We start from the raw sequence: 22770 nt of genomic DNA, 5'->3' as shown, positions 1-22770 counted from the left end.
GTAAATTTACTGCAACTTTTGTCTTTTAAAGTATTTCATTCTCAGAAATGAGTGGAGACTTCTTGATGCTGCTCTATAAAGTTTCTGAAGATCTTGGTGCAAAAGACTGCCAGGACATGATATTCTTGTGTGGTAAAGATATTACTGTTGCTGAAAGAGAGAATATACACAACGCAAGAGATTTATTTACCTGCATGTGCAAGAAAAACTTAATAAGTGAATCAGACATGCTTTATCTAAAAGAGCTTCTATACAGAATCAAACGAATTGACATTCTTAATAATCTGTACAAAAAGCTGCATGAAGATATAAAAGAACATAATCATTCACTTGCCACTCCTTCCAAAATCTCTGCATACAGGTGAGTTGTTACTATAAATCATAAAAAGTTCTTAAAAATGAAATAAGACTTTTATATTAATTTCTTTTTTTGTAACTGAAAACAATAGTGGACATATCAGGTCATATATATTAATTTATTAAGTTCTACATATTAGTAACTAGCTGTGCATTTATATCTTCTATTGATCTGCATAGGTGTCACGAAATAAAAACATTTCGAGTTTGTAAAAAAGAATAGGCATGTTCTCTTTTGTGCCTGTAACTTTCAAAAACCATATAAAATGCCCATATTGGTTATTTCAAAATAAGGACACTTACATTAATATATTTTGAGGTATTTTGGTCAACTGAACTAGTTTGGTATCAGGGGCCCGTGTGGTGGGTCAGGTGGGAGTCCATGTGCAGGGACTGTGATCAAGACAGATGGGTGTTGCAGTGTCCAGTTACAGGCCGCTGTCTGTGTGACACCTGTAGACACTAGCTTTGGTGCACCAAGGAAGGTGTAAGATATTTACCCAATTAAGAAGCAAGACAGATATGCCCTAATCCTCTCTTCTTAAATTTGCAGGGACCTACTGTACACAATTTCTGAAAACATAGATGGCCCTGGACTGGATGGACTAAAGTACTGTGTATCTATCAAAACAGCAGTAAGAAATTTAAGATTTACTGTATATTTTCAGAATATAATGGACAGCCAAATGTTTAAAGTGGAAAAGAGAGAATGTGATATTCAGCGCTTGAAATAAAAATGCCAGATATCTGGTATAATAACACAACTTAAACAAGTATAATACCTTGGGGTGCTGCAGATCCAACACACTGACCACAAGTGTGTAAAAGTACACAAAACTTCACTAGGTTCCACACTTAGAAAGCCCATGAAGCCCCTGGAATGGGAATGGAGCTTCGTCTGTGTACAGAAGAGGACCAGAGGAGAGATAGTTAAAAAAAGTAACAACTTTAATATAAATACAAAAGTAGTATCTTACATAATCGTGCCATGCTAAAGCAGTGACAGCTTGATTCTCACAAAAAAAACAATGCACCCTATGAAGCCGATTGGTGAAACGTGTTGTGCTGAATACGACCATTGAGGAAGTGGACACGAAGGAATTTTGTGAGAGTCAAGCTGTCACTGCTACAGCATGGCAGGATTCCGGTCCTCTCTACGGCTTTAAAGTAGCTTTAAAGTATTTTTTTTATGTAAGATACTACTTTTTTTATTTATATTAAAGTTGTTACTTATTTTAACTATCTCTCCTCCGGTCCTCTTCTGTTATACCGGTAAATGGAAGAAGCTCTGTTCCATTCCCCGAAAGGGGCTCCATGGGCTTTCTAATGTAGGAACCTACTAAAGAGTCCACTTAGGTAAATTTAAGTATTGTTTCATTTTCATATTGTGGTGCTTTTTGTAAAAAAAAATTTTAACATAGCAAAATTCAAATATTATGACCACAAAAAATAAGCTTGTTGTTGCTTAATTAAAAAAAGAGCCTTACCTACTGTCAGTAGTCTGTACAGCTGTGACACTAAATTAGACAAAGAAAAACAACTTTCCTTACACGATAAAAGCAAAAAAATGGAAATCTTACTAAAAGTCTGTACAAAGGAAAGATGGCAGTGCTCTGCATATAGACACAAACCATTTTGTTTTTGCTATTACATTGGCTATTAAAAAGAATACACATTTACAAGTGAAATGTAAATGCAGTGCATTGGATTTCTATGTTTGCTTTTAGAAAACAGTATTAGAGGTATTTGTGGAGATGGAGAAAGCTGGAAAAATTAGCCAAGACAATCTGAAAAACTTGAAACGTGTTTTTGAAACAATGAATCGTATGGATCTTTTGAAGTACATTAAGAAGTTTGAAGAACAAGTCCAAGGTAATGCATTAGAATTATGAGAAATAGAAACATAGTTTGCGATGGCAACTGAGAAGCAGCTTGTCAGTCTTTCAGCCTGCTTTTTCACTTGGTGAATACAATATTTAGCTTTTTACAGAGCCGGTTAGTGTGTTCAGTACCTGTTCAGATCCAGTACTTCCTTTCTATTTGTTGTCAGGGAGGGGGTCTGGGCCACAGCGGGATGACAATTGACCCTGCAGTAGTAATGTGATTAGTCTCAGCTCTTCTAAAAACCTTTCATTATATCCGACATATAGTCCACTTTAACCATGCCTTACAACTCTGCAATCAATGACCCATCTCCAAAAATATTATTAAATTAGACACTCAAGGGCTCTACATTGCAGGGCAGGCATCTTCTGGCCTGGGGCTGGTAAAGCCAAGTGGTCCAATCGACCATTAGTTACTGTTGGCTTTTCCAACAGTAACTAATATACACATTGCCACACATATATACATTGTAACATACATATACACTTATACACATAGAAACAAAGAAAGTGACAGCAGATAAGAACCATTAGGCCCATGCAGTCTGCCTAATGTCTGAGTACTTTCCTTAGTTCCTGACCTTATCCTATATCTAGCTTGGTCTTATGCCTATCCCATGCTTGCTTAAATGTCTTTACTGTATTAACATCTACCACTTCTGCTGGAAGGCTATTCCATACGTCCACTGCACTTGTAAAGTAATATTTCCTGATGTTACCTTTAAACCTTTGCCCCTCTAGCTTATGACTATCTCCTCTTGTTGTGGTAGTATTTCTCCTTTTAAATAAACTCTCTTCCTTTATCTTGTTGATTCTCTTTAAGTATTTAATTGTTTCAGTCATATCCCCCTATCACGTCTTTCTTCCAGGCTATTTGTTCCATCAAGACCTTCTGCAATATCACTAATAAAAATATTAAAGAGAATGGGTCCAAGTACAGATCCCTGAGGTACCCCACTGGTAACAAGACCTTGCTCTGAACAGGGCCGGCCGAAGACTTAACGCCGCCTGGGGCGCTATTATTTACCCCCCCCTGGTACTTACCTTTAAAGAGTCCTGCGGCGAGTCTCCCTGCTCTCCCACGGTGCCGGTTTGTAATGCTGAGCGCCGGAAATTGAGCGCTCATCATTACAGGCCGGCACCGAGACCGAGCAGGGAGACTCGCCGCAGAGGAAAGAGAGAGGGGCGCCGAGCGCGTAAGCGAAAACCACTCGGCGCCCCTCTCTCTCTCCTCCGCTTCAAAACAAACAAAAAAAAAACGCTTGGGGCGGCAAAGTGCCGCCCCTTCTAAAGTGCCGCCTGGGGCAATTGCCCCAGTCGGCTCCATTGTAGGGCCGGCCCTGGCTCTGAATATACGCCATTGACTACAACCCTCTGTTGTCTGTCACTCAGCCACTCCCTAATCCATTTAACAACATTGGGATCTAAACTCAGAGATTGCAGTTTATTTATAAATCTTCTATGTGGGACAGTGTCAAAGGCCTTCCTGAAATCCAGATTTGCAATGTCTACTGCACCACCTTGATCAATTACTTTAGTCACCCAATCAAAAAAATCAATAAGATTCGCTTGGCATGATCTTCCTGAGGTAAACCCATGTTGTTTTTTGATCTTGAAACTTGTTAATTTGTTAAATAAATCCGTTAACAGGGTGTATCCCATCAGGCCCCATCAACTTATTTGTCTTTACCTTAGAGAACTGAAGTAGAACGTTGAACTCACATATATCCAATTATGTCTTTTTTCCTAACTGAGGTCCCTTTCCTTCATTTTCATTTGTAAAAACTGAACCGAAATATTAATTGAGGCAGTCAGCTAGACACACTTACGCATACACACTCACGGTAACACTTACTCCCTCTAACACACACACTTACACACACTAATGCTAAGACATATTCCCTTTAACACATACACATGTATATACTTAGGATTACACACTTATACATACATGCTAACACACACATTCACTCTAACATACATACATAAATACAAACATACATAGATACTTACTCCCTCTCTAACACCCTTATGTCTCTCTCAGTCTTTCCCTCTCCTCTCCCTCACCCATTTACCTTCCTGCAGGCTTCTTTCTAGCTGCTCATAGACAGTTTATGAGCAGTGACGCTTCCACCCCAGGGTCACATAATATCAAATTACGTGACCACTCTGTGTTCCCACCTGTGCAGCCTAAGGGGCATCTGATGATGGTAATTATACAGTATATTGTATGTATGTACCCAAATCAGCCATAACATTATGACACCTGACAGGTGAAGTCGCTCAGCACTCCAGTAGTTAAGTGAGGTGTGTTTAATTCAGCAACAAGGGTGGAGTTTCAACCTTACGGTATTTGTCATGGCTGCCCTTACAATTGCATGGAGGGATTCTGCAGTATTCTTAAAGAGACATTCCAGATATCATATGAACTTTAGTGCATGTGAAATTTTCAGGGAGTCTAACAGGGCCCCTTATGAGGATGCACACATTGAAATCAGTGGTAAGAAAACCACTGGAGGTCTGGAGGTAAAGCTTCTTCAAAAGGTAAATCATTTTAACAGGTTGAAGAATCTATATTAAAGCACTTACAAAGTTATTTAATGTTAATTATTTGCTGGAGAGGTTGCATGGAACACTGATCATCACCACAGCAATGATAAGTAACCTCTGCATTTTCCATCTGTGTGTGAAATAACAGGGTGGGTTTTATATTACATATACCTTTTTGGCCAGTCACAGGTGCACTTTAATATGCATTGTGAGTGTAAGCTAGGGTCTGCGTAGAGACTCCCAGCTGGGACATATTTTACTGCTCCCCCTTTGCATGCACCCTGCTATTCAGAGTGCCCTGGTGCGGTGCAGCATATCTAAAATGTATTGTGATATTATTAAACATTGAAACTTCCTTAGCTGTGTTTATGAAAAGAAATATTGTTTGTGTAAGATACTATGTTTTACCCAAACATCCCATCCCATCAGGCAACCCGATAATGTTCTACTGGGCTGATTTGAACGAAGGAAGACTTGAAGGAATGTCCACTTGACCACTCGCACACTAATGCAATGGGTAAACAAGATCAACTTGTTGAATGAATTTAAAAATAAATACAACTTTTTATATTACAGGTTCCCAAGTGAACAATATTCAATATGGGATACAGGACATATCTTTTCAAGGTAAGCATATCACTTGGTTGTGGTTATATTGATATTCAGAGGGCAAAACAACTAAGCAACCAAAAGTTGGTGTGTCATTAATACACAATACTCATATTATTTTATTTAAAGTTTAAAAGCAAAATTTCAATTGACTTGCATGGGAAATTCGGTAAATCATACAAATGAGTTAAACTAATGTGTGCAGCATTTTTTCCCATGTCCATTATGTTTTTTCTTTGTAGAAAGTACAGTGGAAAATTCAAAAGAAACCAAATCGCAAGAAGAAACATTGGAGGTAACAGCCAGTTGATTATTAATAAATAAGACAAAAAAAAGTAAAACGCCTGCAAATTGTTCTGTCCCTCCCAATTCCTAATCTACAGTTTAATATGAAAAACTGCCCAACACTCGAGTCACTTGAAAACCGCCACATAATGAACAGACACTCTGATATGCCAGACAGAGCCTAATCCAAAAATATGATGCATACCCTTAACTAGGGAATATCACATAGTAGGCACCCCACAAATGCATTACCCCTATAGTTTCTTTATACACATTACTATTAAAATTAAAATCAAAATTAACCCTCTAATTAGAGTATGGGACCTAGCACATGCCTCTACCTCATAAATGTCTACATGTAATAACTAAGCTTTATGCCACTTAGTGACTGGAACCAATGGGTACCTCTGACATAGCACCATCCACAGAAATAAAATTTAAGCCCTCTGATTAGGGGATGGCATATCGTAGGAACCCTTCAAACCAGGGCCGGCCTTAGGGGTGTGCGATCTGTGCGGCCGCACAGGGCGCCATGGCAACAGGGGTGCCTGCCCGGGGCTTAAATTAAAACATCGGTTTGTTTTTTTTTACTTTATTTAACATGGAGGATGTTAAATAAAGTTAAAATAACAACAAAAAAACCCAATATTTTAATTTAAGTCCAGCACAGGGGCGCCGAGCGGTCGCTCGTGAAGTTTTCAGCAACCGCTCGGTGCCCCTCACTCTCTATGACTCCGTTGCGGTGCCGGCGTTTCATGCTGAGCACCGAAATATGATGTCATATTCCGGCGCTCAGCTGTGAAGCGCGTACCACGGCAGAGGGGGAAGACGGATGCCTCGTGCCCCCACCCCAGGACTCAACAAGGTAAGTAAGGATAATGAGAAGTAGGGAGAGGGGGTAGATAGTGAGAAGGGGCAGAGGGGCGAGAAAGGCAGTGAAAAGGGCAGAGGTGGTAGATAGTGAGAAGAGGCAGAGGGAGGAAAGGGAGTGAGAAGGGGCAGAGGTGGTAGATAGTGAGAAGGGGCAGAGGGAGGAAAGGCAGTGAGAAGGGGCAGAGGTGATAGATAGTGAGAAGGGGCAGAGGGAGGAAAGGCAGTGAGAAGGGGCAGAGGTGGTAGATAGTGATAAAGGGGGAGAGGGGGAAGGCAGTGATAAAGGGGCAGAGGTGGTAGATAGTGAGAAAGGGGAGTTTTGTTACAAGATTTTTTTACTTTCTTTTTTTGGGGTGGGGGGGCGCCAGAAGAGTAGTCCGCACATGGCGCCAGAACACCTAAGGCCGGCTCTGCTTCAAACAGATGCCTTAATCACATAACTTCACCCTGTAAACATCTGCTGTTTAATAATAAAGTTGTGTGCTTAATACCTTCACCACATAAATGTCTACTGTTTATGCTTTGTGTTGCTAAGTGACTAGTACCCCTAGTTCTCTGGCAGAGCTCAACACAATCAGATAAAGGAACACCCAGCACCCCAAACAAACTATCCATAATAAGTCTGACACCTTAAAGTGTGGATGACAGGTTCCGCTGCAAGTTAGTATGAGTCATTATTTATAGATTTTGATAGGGAAATAGTTCGAAAATCTACATTCGATGAAAAGTATGTGAAAACCCATCCTAATTGTTGCGTTTAGGTGTTTAATCCCCTATCATTGCTGTATCAAATCAAGCTAATAGGCATTCCATTTCAATAAATAAAAGCAAGCTTATGAGACACAATGATGATCATGCCTGACACTACCATTCAAAAGTTTGGGGTCACTGAGAAATGTTTTTGTTTTCCATGAAACCAGCTAGCTCTGCTAACATAATTTCCAATGGGTTTTTTGATTAGAGAACACAATGTGCCATTGAAACACAGGAGTGATGGTTGCTGATAATGAGCCTCTGTAACCCTCTGAAGATATCCCATTAAAATCAGCCATTACAATGTTAACAATGTCTACACTGTATCCATTTGATATTATTTAAATGGACACAATGTGCTTATCTTTTAAAAACTAGGGCATATCTATGTGACCCCACACTTTTGAATGGTAGTGTTGTTGTGATGGTCAGGTGTCCACATACCTTTTGTCATATAGTGTGTATACTTACTTGCTTACCTGCATGGTGTCGGTACCAGGGACACTCTAATATGGCTGCCTGGGAGTTGTATGAACACTCACCCAGAAAGCCTTCCTTTGTATCATAGTGGAAAGGATTGTTGATGAATGCACAGCCCACCCGGTGGCAACCACCTGATTGTATGCACTCTTTACAGGACTTGACATTGGAATTATACAAGAATAGCAAGTGTAGTATTTATGCAATGTAGGAATGCAGTAACATTTGCAGCATTAGTGAAGGAAGATTGATCCATGGTCTGCATCACTCTTCTATTAGTACACAGGAGACCACCAGTGGTGGAACTACCGGGGTCGGAGGGGTCGTGACTGCGACAGGGTCCTGGAGTTCTGCCAGTCAGGAGGGCCCCAAGAGGTGCCGAGCGGTTGCTGAAAATTACCACTCGGCACCCCTTGGGCCCCCCTGACTGTCTCCTCTGCTCGCTGTCGCCGCTCGCCGCCGGCTGCCTCAGCGCTGCCTCGACTGCAGTGGTTGGAGCGTGAGGCCTCTTCGCCGGGTGCCGGCGCTCAGGAGTGAAGCCATGCGCACCGGGGCAGAGCAGCGAGACAGAGGCCTCGCGCCCCCACCACAGGACTGGCCGGTAAGTGACCTACAAAGTGGGGTAGGGATAAGTAGATAATGAGAAGGTGGTAGGGAGAGGGTAGATAGTGAGAGGGGGGTAGGGAGAGGGTAGATAGTGAGAAGGGGGTAGGGAGAGGGTAGATAGTGAGAAGGGCGGTAGGGAGAGGGTAGATAGTGAGAAGGAGGGTAGGGAGAGGGTAGATAAGTGAGAAGGGGGTAGGGTAGATAAGTGAGAAGGGGGTAGGGAGAGGGTAGATAAGTGAGAAGGGGGTAGGGAGAGGGTAGATAAGTGAGAAGGGGGGGTAGGGAGAGGGTAGATTGGTGAAAAGGGGGTATAGGGAGAGGGCAGATAGCCTGAGAAGGGGGGTAGGGAGAGGGTAGATAGCCTGAGAAGGGGGTAGGGAGAGGGTAGATAGCCTGAGAAGGGGGAAGAGGGTAGATAGCCTGAGTAGGGGGTAGATGGGTTGAGGTTAGGGGTGGGGGGCCCTTAACAGATTCTCGCACCGGGGCCCTGAGGCTTCTAGCTACGCCCCCGGGGGAGGGATAGGGTAGATAATGACCCCTGGCAGCATTTTAAACTTCCCCCAGGCAGCATTAAGTCTTGGGCCGGCCCTGACAGTAACATACACAGGGGTAAATCCAAAGACTGACCTTGAGAGGGCACTTACACTAACACGGACGCTAACACACATACTAACAAACTCAGACATCTAACACACTCACGCATGCAGAAACTCACACTAACCTACCCAGAAACACACAGACTGACACACCAGACACTCACATTAACATATCCACACACATAAACAAGAGCCATACTGTAACGGGTTCACCAAGAGACCTGTAGTAACTCCCAGAGATCACCCACATGTATCCTCCTGTTGTCCCCGGAATCACTTCCAGCACCAGTCAGCATGCGCACCTTGGAACCCTGCTATGTGTACCCAATAAGTAGACACACAACTACCTTGAACTGAGTAAATCAGGAATGAACAGTTTATTGTTGTAAAACATAGACTGATATAGCCACAGAACTTCATTAACATAAATTAACACTGATAAACAGGTAGACAACCCAACCTTTAATCCCCTTTAGCTACTGAATATCCCCCTGGTAGCCATCCTGTTAATGGGATTAGTTTAACAATGGAGTTCCTGCCTGTTTGGCAGCCAGGCTGGAGCCATCTCTGAGTACCTTGGGCCCCTGTATGACAGGTCATTCTGTCACATATCTCCCCTTTTAAAAAGAAGACTGAACTGGGGCCAGACCCCAACCGGGTCTGCATCCAGTTCACTCGGGGAGCACAGCTCCGTCACTCCTAGAGTTGTGGATGCAGGGGGCTGGCAAAGGGCACCTGTCCCACTAACCAGTCCTGGGGTGCACTTAGAGACTGGGGAGTTCGGGTCCCAGACGATGACAACAGTACCACTCGTCAGGGCAGGGAGACAGGGTCCATAATTTGCGGGTAGCAGGCTTGCTTTCAGTCCTCTCCAGGGGCCCCAGTGATGGACAGTTCCGTCACACACTCCATCACATATCTCCTTTTTCTGGGGGAGACTGACGTCTGATAAGACCCCACACGGCTTGACTCCAAAGTCAGTCTGTATATCCGGACCACCACTGCCAGCCACAAATTGGTACTCCCCAAAACAATTTAACAAAGGACCAGTACTCACCCAGCCGCACTATGCTTCTCCCAAATAGTGTAACTGCCGCTGGGGAGAAGGGCCAAATGTGCCTTCTCCCTGGAGTCCTCTCAGCCGCTGGGGAGAAAACAGAGCAGCTGGGGTCCCTTCCATATGGGGTTCTGGGCTGACTGCTCGGCACCTCTGGGGACTGCAGGTGGCGACGGTAGTCCAATCCACCTGCATGGTACAAATGTTTGTATGATCCTCGGCGAGGGGAGGAAAGCCACATGCATCCCTCCTGTGTACTCCATCTGCTGGGGAGAGATGTTGATCTGCCTCTCTCCCATTGCCAACACTTCTGCTGGGGATACAGGATCCATAGAAATCACTGCCTCTGGGCAACATTGGGAGGGGTAAAGCCAATGGAGCTGGGGTCACAGAGGGGAGCGGGCAGAGGCCAGCGGCACTCTGCCCCGAGGGCAACACTTCAGCTGCATTTGTAAAATCCAGTGGCACCATCAACTCTGTGGCTGCCTGACTGGACCCTCCCTGGTTACTGCGGTCAGGCTTGGGAACAAGTGGAAGGGGTGGGCAGAGGCCAGCAATGCTCTGCCTCGAAGCCAGCAGTTCAGCTGGGGGATCTGGCTGGGACATGCAGGGGGGTCTTGGTCAGTTTCTGGGCCATATTGCGGGGAATAGGGCAAAGTGTCTGGGGTGAGGGAAGGGAGTGGGCAGAGGCCAGTTGCGCTCTGCTCGGATGTTTGTGCTTCTGGTGGGGGCAGAACACTCACAGGATCCACTGGAGCACACTGCTGAGCACGGTCAAAGAGTTCTCGGTAGGCCTGCTCCAGGAACCATTCTTGGTAAACCAAATAATCGAAATCAGCCCACAAGTCGGGCAGGTAACAGGGCACATCTGCGAGAATCCCTTCCCTGAACTCCCGGATCTCCTCGCACCGATATTTCGATGGGCTCCCAAATTCTTGGTCCTCTTGTAGGCTTTCCATTATCAATCCCGGGCCGCCAAAGTCATCGCCCTCTGGCATGTAGTCATCCTTCAGCTCTGGACACCACTGCACGGCCTGCCAATACAGGGCCCGGAATCCACAATCCACAGTCATTTCAAGCGGAAGCAACTTCTCCAACTCAGCCACCAAGTTCTCTTGAGGCTGCTCTCCCAGGTACTGCATTCGCCAATCTAGTTGTAGCACGTACCATTACTTGGAGGATGGGAGGACTATTCCCCGGACACCCTGGTCCACTCTGAGAGCCTCCATCCAGGCATTTATGTAACTTGCGACTCTGCTGTGCACCAACACGTCCTGTATTGCTGGAACCATCTTTGGCTTCCTGCTGGTATACCCGCTGGTACTCCGCTAGGACGTTTGCAAGGAGGATCCCACCGCTGCCACCAATGTAACGGGTTCACCAAGAGAGCTGTAGTAACTCCCAGAGAACACCCACATGTATCCTCCTGTTGTCCCCGGAATCACTTCCAGCACCAGTCAGCATGCGCACCTTGGAACCCTGCTATGTGTACCCAATAAGTAGACACACAACTACCTTGAACTGAGTACAGCAGGAATGAACAGTTTATTGTTGTAAAACATAGACTGATATAGCCACAGAACTTCATTAACATAAATTAACACTGATAAACAGGTAGACAACCCAACCTTTAATCCCCTTTAGCTACTGAATATCCCCCTGGTAGCCATCCTGTTAATGGGATTCGTTTAACAATGGAGTTCCTGCCTGTTTGGCAGCCAGGCTGGAGCCATCTCTGAGTACCATGGGCCCCTGTATGACAGGTCATTCTGTCACACATACCTTTGGGAAATACCTTCCAAAAATACTATTATTGCTGCTACTAATAGCCTTGTATATCCCAAAACACATACCACAATAAATAATAACAATAATAGGTTGGAAAATGTGTATGGGTGCCTCTGTGAGATAAAATGTCAGGAACTGAACTTATTAAAAACAATGGGATTCCTGCTGGTTGGCTGGTGGTTGCACTCCTACATATATTTCTAAAAATAATTAAGAAGCCTGAAGAAAAGAAGCAAAAAGATTATGAGATTATGAGATAATCAAAGTTACAGTATTAAATATAAAATTAAACTTAATATTGGGGATTATTATTATTCCCCCCTCCCCTCACAGAATTATATCGCTTTTAATAACGTTGGCACTTTGACACTTTAACATTTTAAAGAAGAATTATCTTTTTGGGAAGTATGATATTATGAAATGTATTTTGATATATATTATATATTTATGTTGAGCCCATAGATACTTGTATATGATACATAATAATTTTCTAACAATACTGTGGGTAATTTAGCTAAATCTATTTAATAAGTTTATAAATAATGAATAAGCACTTAGTAACCATATTGAACAAGCACTATTTTTTTGGTATCTCATCATCAGTGCTAATTTATTGAGATTTTAGTCTATTCTGAAACTATCTGCTATTAAATTCTTTATGGATACTGGGGCATAGGTCAAGCTTAATATTAAGGTTATTATACAGGGATAGAGGGGCAGTCCAACCAAGCTACCGGAATATTTCCTGCGGCGGCTGCAGGATATGAGTTAATAGCTAAAGATATGTTGCTTTGTAACTCATTTGTAATGGTTAATGATTGGTGGTATATATGGTGGTTAATGTGTGTATGCAGCGGGGGAAGACCTTTTAAGATGGCGAAAGAATTGGGGAGAAAACGTCTACTCGAATGTCACTTAGAATAGCTACCCAGAATGTTAAGGGCCTAAACACACCACAGAAAAGAGGCTGCCTATATAGATACTTATTAGAGAATAAAATAGATATAATGTTTTTACAGGAGACTCATTGGAAGGAACATCCTCAAAAATATGGAAATTTAATAAATATAAAGATATTCATACGGCATGTTTCTTGGGTCAAAGTAAAAGAGTATTAGAATTAATACACAAATTAGTTGATATAAATGGAAGATATCAAATTGTTATCATAAAAATTAATGACGTACTGTACACCCTCTTAAATATATACATACGCTCCGAACCAATCACCTCTTAGATTCCTGAAGTAACTTTTCTTAAAATTGGAAAACTATACTATTGGAACCCTAATCTGTGGAGGTGATTTTAATTGTGTGATCGACCCTAGAATTGATAAAAGCTATACTCAAATAAAAGAACTTCATACACATCTTCACGATACTTCGACATCCCTACAAAAAATATTAACGCAATATACACTTTATGACTGTTGGAGAGTTCTACATCCGACTGAAACCATACTCTCGTATAGATTATTTCTTAATGAAACCACAGATATTAAGTCGCATTATTAAAATAGAGATAGGTCCAATTTCTTGGTCCGACCATGCTCCTGTTGTCATGGAATTAAAAAATAATGAGTTATATAAACCACGCACAAAATGGAGACTAAATGAAAGTCTGCTAAATAATGAAAAAAATATAGATTATCTTCAAAAAGAGCTAGAAACATTTATAATACACAATGACAACGATGAAGTATCTCCAGGGACTATATGGTGCGCCCTTAAGTGCTGTATGAGAGGTGTTTTTTTTTTGTTTTTTTTCCATCTATATTTTATAAAAAAAATTAAAAATCTATATCACCATTATTAATGAATATATTTTCAACTCCATTAGAGACAAATAAATTTCCGGCAGAGATGCTCAAAGTAGATATACTTCCTATATTGAAACCAATGAAAGATTCTAGGACTATAGGGAATTATAGACCTATATCCCTAATTAACAATGATATAAAAAAATGTTTCTAAGATAATAGCTAACAGATTAAATGAATTTATTCCGAAATTGATACATACAGATCAAGTCAGATTTGTTCTTAAAAGAAATCCTGTTGATAATACACGTAGATTATTAAATATAATACATAAGATCAAAATGCAACAGCTGGGAGCAGTGCTAATGGCGATCGATGCTGAAAAAGCATTTGATAGAGTAAGTTGGGACTTCCTTGATAAGGTACTGGATAAATTTGGTATATTGGGTACTATTAAAACCAATATTATGAGTCTTTATACCAATCCTACAGCTAGAGTAATAGGACCTTTATCCCAATCACAATATTTTAACATAAAGAATGGCACCCGACAAGGCTGCCCATTGGCTCCACTATTATATATTTTGATCATCGAACCCTTAGCAAGTATGATAAGACAAAACACAGAAATATCGGGTATATCAACTTCTGAGATGGAACATAAAATAGCACTTTATGCAGACGAAATCCTATTGACATTAACAAAGCCAATTTCATCTATTCCAGCCTTATTACGCACAATTGACATTTATAGTAAATATTCCAATTATAAGATAAATTTACACAAAACACAAGTACTTAATGCAAACTTGACTAGTAATGAGTTAGAGACGTTGAGTTATAATTATAAATTTAATTGGAATAGGTCTATTGATTATTTAGGGATTAAGTTAGCCATGGATATCGAAATCATTATAGATATCAATTATATGAGTCTACTCAAAGAGATTAGAGAGAAACTGAATAAATGGAGAAGCCTTGAAATCTCATGGTTAGGACGAGTAAACACCATAAATTCATACGTCATCCCTAAGTTATTATACCTCTTTAGGACAATACCTCTAAGAGTCAAAACTAGGATACTTCATAATTTTCAAAAACTCTTTGCAGATCATATCTGGGCTGGGAAAAAACCCAGAATATCACAACGTATACTTAAACTTAATAAGAATGTAGGAGGTATATCCTACCCAGACGTTGTAAAATTACACGAAGCATCTATGTTAATGCATGCTCTTGCATGGTTTAATCCTGATTCAAAAGTATTTGCCTGGTATGGGATTGAATCAATATATTTGGCTCCTTGTCAGCTATCACAAATCTTCTGGGCTAATACAAAGAGAATTTTAAATCCATCGATTGATAATCAGGTAATTGTAGATGTATTGTTCTCTTTGAATAAATTTAAGACCACATTTAAATTAACGCAAGCAATCTCTATGAATTCTCCAATAGTCATAGCTAAATATGATATAGAAAATATGGATACAACAATATGGACTAATGCCGGTATAGTATACAAATCGGATGTAATGATTGATGGAAATACTATTTCGTTTAGGGATTTGCAAGATAAATATAACATACAAAATAGATATTTGTTTCCGTACTTGAGGCTGAAAAATTATATATCTAAGAAGTTTCTATTACCACCAGATCATCAAATTAATAGGTTATTAAATAATTTACAGAGAAAAGGTCAGCTTTCAAGAATATTGTCTTTAAGTAAAGAGTCTAGCGCTAGGGAAAAATATCCCCCCTTACTGAAATGGGAAAACTCAATAGGAAATGTATATAACATGGAAGATTGGCTTAAAGGGTTACTAATAGTTATACGGAATACCCACTGTATATCGTTGGTAGAACTCCATTATAAAATAATGTACCAGTGGTATTTAGTCCCAACAAGATTACACAAGATATCCAATGCAATTTCGAATTCCTGTTGGAGATGTCAGAAGGACGTAAGCGATATGTTACACATATGGTGGGATTGCCCGTTACTTGATTCCTTAAAGGATAACCTCAATAATACTTTGTCTAGGATGCTAAACATAAATCAACTCATTACAGTGGAATCCTTCTTATTTAATATTAATCTTCCGGCAGTGAGTAAGGTTCAACAAATCTTAATATCTCAGTTGTATTTAGCATCAAAATTATGTATCGCAAGGAAATGGAAACAAGCGGAAAAAATAGATTGGAGAGATGTTGTTGTACAGTTCGAATACCAAAACAAGATGGAAAAAAGCTTTTTTGGCTCTAGAGGTCAATTTAATCTATACAAACAAATATGGAGACCGTGGGAACAATTTTATAGTGATAAAATAGACTAGACGCTCCCCTGTGGGAATTCTTTCGCCTAATACAATCTAATGTTTACCCCCAAGTATACGTGAAAGTTGAATGATAGATGTATGTATGTACAACTTGAACATTATATATAAAGTTGGTAATAGAGACTGTAACGATTATTTACCTTCCTATAAATTGGTGAAAGTATGGAAAATATATTTCTGTTTTATTTTCTATGTTAATCATGGAAGGAATGCCTTGATATGTATAAATTTGAAAATCTTAATAAAAATAAAAAAAAACAAAAAAAAAACAATGGGATTCACCTCTTCAATATGGAAATGTTCCAGATATGCAAGCTGCAGCTGCGGCGTCTACCACTATTTTTTTATTTTTGGAGAACGCATATTAAAAAAGCAATTTAATATGCTTTCTTCTTTAGTAAGGGTGCCATGGTCAGTAAACTACTGTTTTAAGATAGTTTAGTACTTAATTTTTAATGTGCACTATACCTAACGTCAATTTTTTATGTTGTAGCATTTAGAAACATACGCTATGAAAAAAAAACCACACGGCTGGTGTGTAGTCATAAATAATCGTGATTTCACTGAAGCAAGGTCTTTATGTAAAGAGATTGAAGACAGAAATGGAACAGATTTGGATGCAGGTAAAACACTAAAATGCCTTGTTTGATATCCAAAGAAAGCTAATTGGGTAGGGTTGACAGGGTTGGGTAGCATCTAAAATATTCAAAAGTAGAGTACATATCTAAGGTTTGAAGTGCTATCAAGTACTAGGGACTTTAAAGTAAGCTCGCACATATGTTTGATTATCAGTGTCACTCTTTGACAGCTATATACAGGCCCGGACTGGGACCAAAAATAGGCCCGGGCATTTAAGCCTGGCCAGCCCATATTTATTTATTTATTTATTGTTAAAGCCCACCCGTACCATCTTTGCATTTAATCATTCACACAAATCATTAACACATTCATTAATGCAGTCTCACAAATCATTCAAGCAATTCATCCTCACATGAATTCATTAATTGTCATACGCATTCACACAATTCATCCACACATTTATTCATTCATTCTCATACGCATTCACACTACCCCCTCTCTTCATCTTATCTGCCCCTTCTCACTATGTTCCCCCTTTTCACTATGTAACCCCCTTCCCCACTTCTCAATATGTACCGCCTCTATCTATCCCCTTTCTCACTATCTAACCCCCCTCTGCCCCTTCTCACTGCAACCCCCTCCCTCACCCTACTTACCTTGTTGCCGGAGCAAGCAGCAACTGCGACCGCGCCTGTGCCAGGGCAGGCTTGACTTAGGGGCTGATGGAGCTGCAGCTCCAGGCCCCCCCCTACCTCACATACTCTTACACATACACATTCATGCTAGCACACACTTAAACATACACTCTTACTCTAACATACATACATACATACATACCTACATAGCCTCATTCCCTCCACTTACCTCGCTCTTGGTTTTCTTTTACCAGTGGTCACTTCACCTTGCGTTATATAACCTGCTGCGTAACCACATCCCCAGGCAGGTCAAAAAATTATCCACAAAGGCTGGCCTGACCTGGACTAGCCCTTTGTGAAGAATGTTGGAATTGCCCCCCTAGTTAAACCTTTAAACACACAAACATTAAGTTCCACAAAGTTGGAAGCATAGCATTGTCCAATTCAGCATACCAAGACATTTTTGACAATGCTTTGCTTCCAAACAGTTTGTTCTATTTTTATAATCATGGTTGGATGAGTTTGGTGTGAAATAACTTGACTGAATCTCAACCCCATTGAACACCTTTGGGATGATCTGGAAGGGAAATTACAAGCCAGACCTTCTCATCCAACTTCAGTGCCTGACCTCACAAATGCTCTGCTGGATAAATGAACAAATATTCCCACAGAAACACTCCAAAACCCTTCCCAGAAGAGTGGAAGCTGTTATAGCTGCAAAGGGGAACCAGCTACATATTAATGTCTATGTATTTAGATGTCATAAAAGTCCCTGTTGGTCTAATGGTCAGGTGTCCCAATAATTTTGTCTATATGTGTATGTGTTAATCTCATTTCCTAAGTAGCAAGGATGAGGAATGTCGATAGACTTTTATGTAATCTACACAAAATGGCATGGCACCTGCAGCCTAAAATGCTAGGACTGTTAGGAGTGTTTTTAGTAAAATGATTGTACCTGCATAGGCAATAAAAAAACTTGTGTTTGCTATTTAATATTATTTGTATAGATTTTTACAGAACTTCTGTAGAGTCCTCCAGTGTTTTACTTTTCTTTTAAATTCTTTACTTCCTAGCTGAGATAAAGAATGTCTTTGAGTCACGGAATTACATCTTTAAAGAGCACAAGAACTTGACTGGTAAAAGAATACTGGAAACAATGGAAATATATGCCAACGAGAGCCACGATGATAAAGATAGTTTTGTGTGCTTTATCCTTTCCCACGGGAAGTTAGGAGAAATATTTGGTACTGATGGCGAACTAATACCAATCAGGAGACTTACAGCTTGTTTTAATGGCCAGCATTGTAAATCATTAGTTGGCAAACCAAAGATATTCTTCATTCAGGCTTGCCAAGGTGACAAATTACAACAGCTTGTCACTTATGAAACAGACAGCCCTGAAAACACAGACGATACTAAATATGATTGCCTTCCAGTTCATGCAGACTTTCTTACTGCTTTTGCTACTGTGGAAGATTATGTGTCAATTCGGCATACAAGAAGTGGATCGATTTATATCCAGACTTTATGCAAGGCCTTAAATGATCCTGAACTCTAGTAAGTATTCAATATTTTGTTCAACTCACACTGCTGAAAACTAGGATTTTATAACTAACTATAGTATTAGAAATATAATTCATAGCAGTGGCCAGAGTCAGGGTCTCCCTTTCCACATATTTATTTATTTTTTTCTTTTTCTAAATGACAGTGTCCAAAAATATGCCTGATAATAAAATAAATTGAAGACATATTTAGCAGCAAGTATCACCGTGAGAGCTTCCAGGTCCCATTTGTGCATATAAAATCATTGGGAGTCCTTAAGACTTGGGGGTGCCCCTTTCTTTTAAGGGACAGTCTGTTTTACAGCCATAATTCCCAAAGGCCTAAAACATAAAAGTAATGTTATAATCCTATTAAGCTTTGCCCAGTTCCTATTATTTTCTAAGAACTGCTTAATTCAGTTGTCTTCTCATATGCCACAAGAAGAAGACATTGATTGAAAACATTGTTTCCTTTAGTAACATGAAATAATGCTTAAAATTGACAAAGATATAACCATCATAAGATTATAATATAATAATAAGATGCTCTATATATACAGTATCAGTATTTTTTTCTATCTTGTGTATTTTGTTTTAGCATGTGGCATTATATTTTCTTATAACCAATTATAATTATTCATTATTGTAAAGTGTTAGTGACAGTAGCATTTCATCAGAGCTGTAAACTTCCTGTCGGTGCTTTGAATCTCTGTGTTGTAACCCGCTTACTGCCAACATTTTAGGTATCTAAATGAGGACACCAGTGTTAGGGGTGCAGCTAGGGACAGTGAGGAGCATGGTGAGACCTAGGGAGGATATGGTCATGGACGGGGTCCACCATCACATTAAAAAAGCCATCTTGCAATTCTGAGCTTCTGAGATAATCCCTGGCATGTGGACAGCTCTTAAACTATATATGTGATATGTATTGTTGTTGCTGTGATACACTATTTCCTGGTGAAAGGCAATACTTAGTCTTCTGTTTTTTTGTTATATATTACCATGGATTGGTCTGTAGGCTGCTTCTACTCACTATAGCACACTATATGCGTACCTAGGGAGCATGTGTATCTGCTAGGGTATTGCTCCCCCTCCGGTGACCTTTTTTTCTTTTCCCTTCCTACTAGAAGTCTATTAACCAAGATCGATCATTGCTAATGTCAGTTGTTACTCTAATTGTTTGCTGTACAACCTTTATCAATGCTCTTAAATAACATGTCCAATTGAGGACACTTAGATACAGTGGTGAAACTGCAAGATTTCTGACAGTTTTCTAGTATGATATTACTCAGCTGTACTTTGATTATCATGCATTTAAGGTAAAATCTTTGTTAGGGCTCTGCAAGAATATGTTAAATGGCAGAAAGGTTACTACACCTATGAAATTACTGATCTTTTTCTAATATCTATTGGTACAATATCATATTAGCTGGCTGTACATTGTTTATCATGTACTAATTAAATACAGACATTTGGGGAATAAAATCAATGGGAGTGCTTTCTGCACATGTGCACAGTAGTTCATTCAAATCCCTGCGCTCATGCGTGGAAAGATTTCCTATTTATTTTTTTGCCAAATCACTTCTCCAGCACACAAAATAGCTGTGGGTGGGCAATGCATTTGTGGGAAGATCATGAATATTTAAAGAATAACTAGGTATTCTATAAAAAATGCATGCCCCCCAACTGTCCTGATTTGGGCAGGACAGTCACGATTTTGGGTCTCTGTCCCACTGTCCCGCCTATCCCTACCTTTGTCCTGCTTTGCAGGGGAGGAGGAAGGGTGAGACGAGAGCGGTACTCACCTCAGGTGCAGCTGCGGGGGGCGCACAGCCGCCCGATCAGCAGTTGCAGCCTGCAGGACTAGTTGGGAGATCACAATCTTCCTCTAGTCAGCTCAACATTAAGGAGAGCGAGGTCTTTCACTTCAGACCTTGCTGTACTGCTCCCTCATCACTACGCACTGGCAAATAATGCCGAGCTCGGGGATATGATTTCATCCATGTGCTCTGCAGCAAAAGCCGGCGCCTAGTGATGAGGGAGCAGTAAAGCGAGGTCTGAAGTGACAGACCTCACGCTCCCACCACAGGATACAGGATGGAGGATGAAGAATGAAGGAAGGAGGATGGATGAAGAGGTAAGACATGGGGAGAAAGGGGTGTAATGGCAGTGTATATGTATGTATGTGTTTGTAAGTTTGTGTGTGGGCAGGTGTGTGTAAGAGCAGTATAGGTATTTGTAAGCTGTGTGTAAGGGCAGTGTATGTGTATATGTGTGTGTGTAAGGGCAGTGTACGTGTATTTGTGTGTGTGTGTAAGGGCAGTGTATATCTATATGTGTGTGCAGAGCCGGCCTTAAGTGTTCTGGCGCCCTGTGCGGACTACACCTCTGGCGCCCTCCCTTCTGCCCCTTCTCACTGCCTCCCCCCCTGCCCCTTCTCACTGGAGAAGCGTGTGTAAGGGCAGTGTAAGTATATATGTGTGTGTGTAAGCGCAGTGTATGTGTATATGTGTGTTTATGGACAGGTGTGTGTAAAGGTATTGTGTAAGGGTCCTGGGAGGGAGGATAACATTAGCCTTTTTTTAAATTAAAAAACAATCTCTGCTGTTGTTGACTACTCTTCCAATGATAATCAGTCAGCATTATGGTGGACACCTGGCTGGCTGAGAATCATAGGAATTGTAGTTCACAGCTAGCATCTGCAGCTTTACTGTTGACTGCACTTCCCATGATGCTCAACCAGCATTATGGAAGCAGTATGTCTGGCTGAGCCTCATGTGAACTGTAGTTAACAGCAGATGATGTGACAAAACTCCCACGATGCCCAGTCATGGTGGACACCTGGCTGACTGAGCTTCACAAGAATTGTAATTCACAGCTAACATCTACTGTTAACTGCTCTTCCCATGATGCTCAGCCAGCATCACGGAAGTAGTATATCTGGCTGAGCCTCATGGGAATTCAATGTGTTGGTTATTTTTAATATGCATGACTTTGCTGACAAAAATTAAGTGTGTTTTAAGTAGCGATACAAGTAAACTGCAATTGCTTGTATTGGTGAGTTCCGTGAGATCGATTAAAAAAAGAAAGTGTCCCTCTTTCACATTTTGAAATGTTGGGAGGTATGGAAATGTATTTCTCAAAACTTACAAATATTCCCTGGAGCACTGGATTTGTCTATATATTCATGCCAGTTTATGATGTTTGAGAAAACATGCCTTTATTTGTAATGCAGGTCTTGTAGCTCATGATTTTGATTTGCCTCATAATTAATATATGCACTATTTTTTTTTTAATCTAGTAATACAGAATTATGCTATATCCTAACTAATGTGAACAAGAAGATATCTGAAGACATTTTTAAATTAAGAAACAAGAACATCAAGCAAATGCCATCGTTTAAATCGGAGTTACGTAAACGCCTAATTCTACCTGCACCAGTGGCTGCAACACAGTCTTCAGAGTTAACCTCATAATCCTCATGTAAATCTTACAAGCCATTGGGAAACCTGTGCATATCTAAAGATCCTCTGACTGGAGTGACTTTTTCTTTTTTAACAGGAGTAAAGAGATGTGAGGTGTGTGGTTGGAAGTGCAAGACCGTGGAAAGTGGTGGATTAAATGAAAATCTCAAAGCTTGGGCAGCGATGTATTTCTGAAGGTTTCTACTCCTGACTTAAGCAGCACCCCAGCCACCCCCCCAAATAGTATTAACCCCCTCATCCATTACTTGCATTTACCTGACGAGAATGGCTTCTCTGTGGTAGTTCAATGGTGCAGAGTTGCTTGTCAGCACAGATCACTATTATTTGCTATTTCTAGGTGCACTGAAACATTCCAATGCTCTGATTACCATGATGTGTGTTCACAGATTTCCACTCCTTCATAGATGGCATCCATACATTTTTCAGAATTTTTATTCAGAATCTCAGGGGTTTTAGGTTAGTCTCAGATCCTAGGTTGAATTAACAGGTTCTCAGGGTCACATAATAACATAGTAACATAGTTCATAAGGTTGAAAAAAGACCAAAGTCCATCAAGTTCAACCTATATACATATTGTGTCCCTACCGTGTTGATC

General features: G+C 40.6%; 1 protein-coding gene across 1 annotated transcript; it reads left to right on the top strand.

Annotated features, from left to right (window-relative positions):
- Window positions 1-306: 306 nt before the first annotated feature.
- On the top strand, window positions 307-22327 carry LOC128502428 (caspase-8-like). The gene is made up of 8 exons (XM_053472258.1): window positions 307-361; window positions 911-992; window positions 2085-2229; window positions 5367-5417; window positions 5642-5694; window positions 16429-16558; window positions 18223-18706; window positions 21992-22327. The coding sequence occupies exons 3-8, from the start codon at window positions 2112-2114 to the stop codon at window positions 22164-22166; spliced, it is 1011 nt and encodes a 336-aa protein (XP_053328233.1). The 5' UTR covers window positions 307-361; window positions 911-992; window positions 2085-2111; the 3' UTR covers window positions 22167-22327.
- The last annotated feature ends 443 nt before the right edge of the window (window positions 22328-22770 follow it).

Source organism: Spea bombifrons, chromosome 7 (genome assembly GCF_027358695.1).
Source record: "Spea bombifrons isolate aSpeBom1 chromosome 7, aSpeBom1.2.pri, whole genome shotgun sequence".
Classification (NCBI taxonomy): Eukaryota; Metazoa; Chordata; class Amphibia; order Anura; family Pelobatidae; genus Spea; species Spea bombifrons.
The sequence above is the reverse complement of the archived record's forward strand: the minus strand, read 5'-3'. Positions and strand labels throughout refer to the sequence as shown.

Coding starts and splice junctions, on each gene's coding strand:
- LOC128502428 (XM_053472258.1), top strand. CDS start 2,112: ATGGAGAAAGCTGGAAAAATTAGCCAAGACAATCTGAAAAACTTGAAA. Junction 5,695..16,428: donor CGCAAGAAGAAACATTGGAG/GTAACAGCCAGT, acceptor TTTATGTTGTAG/CATTTAGAAACATACGCTAT. Junction 16,559..18,222: donor TGGAACAGATTTGGATGCAG/GTAAAACACTAA, acceptor TTTACTTCCTAG/CTGAGATAAAGAATGTCTTT.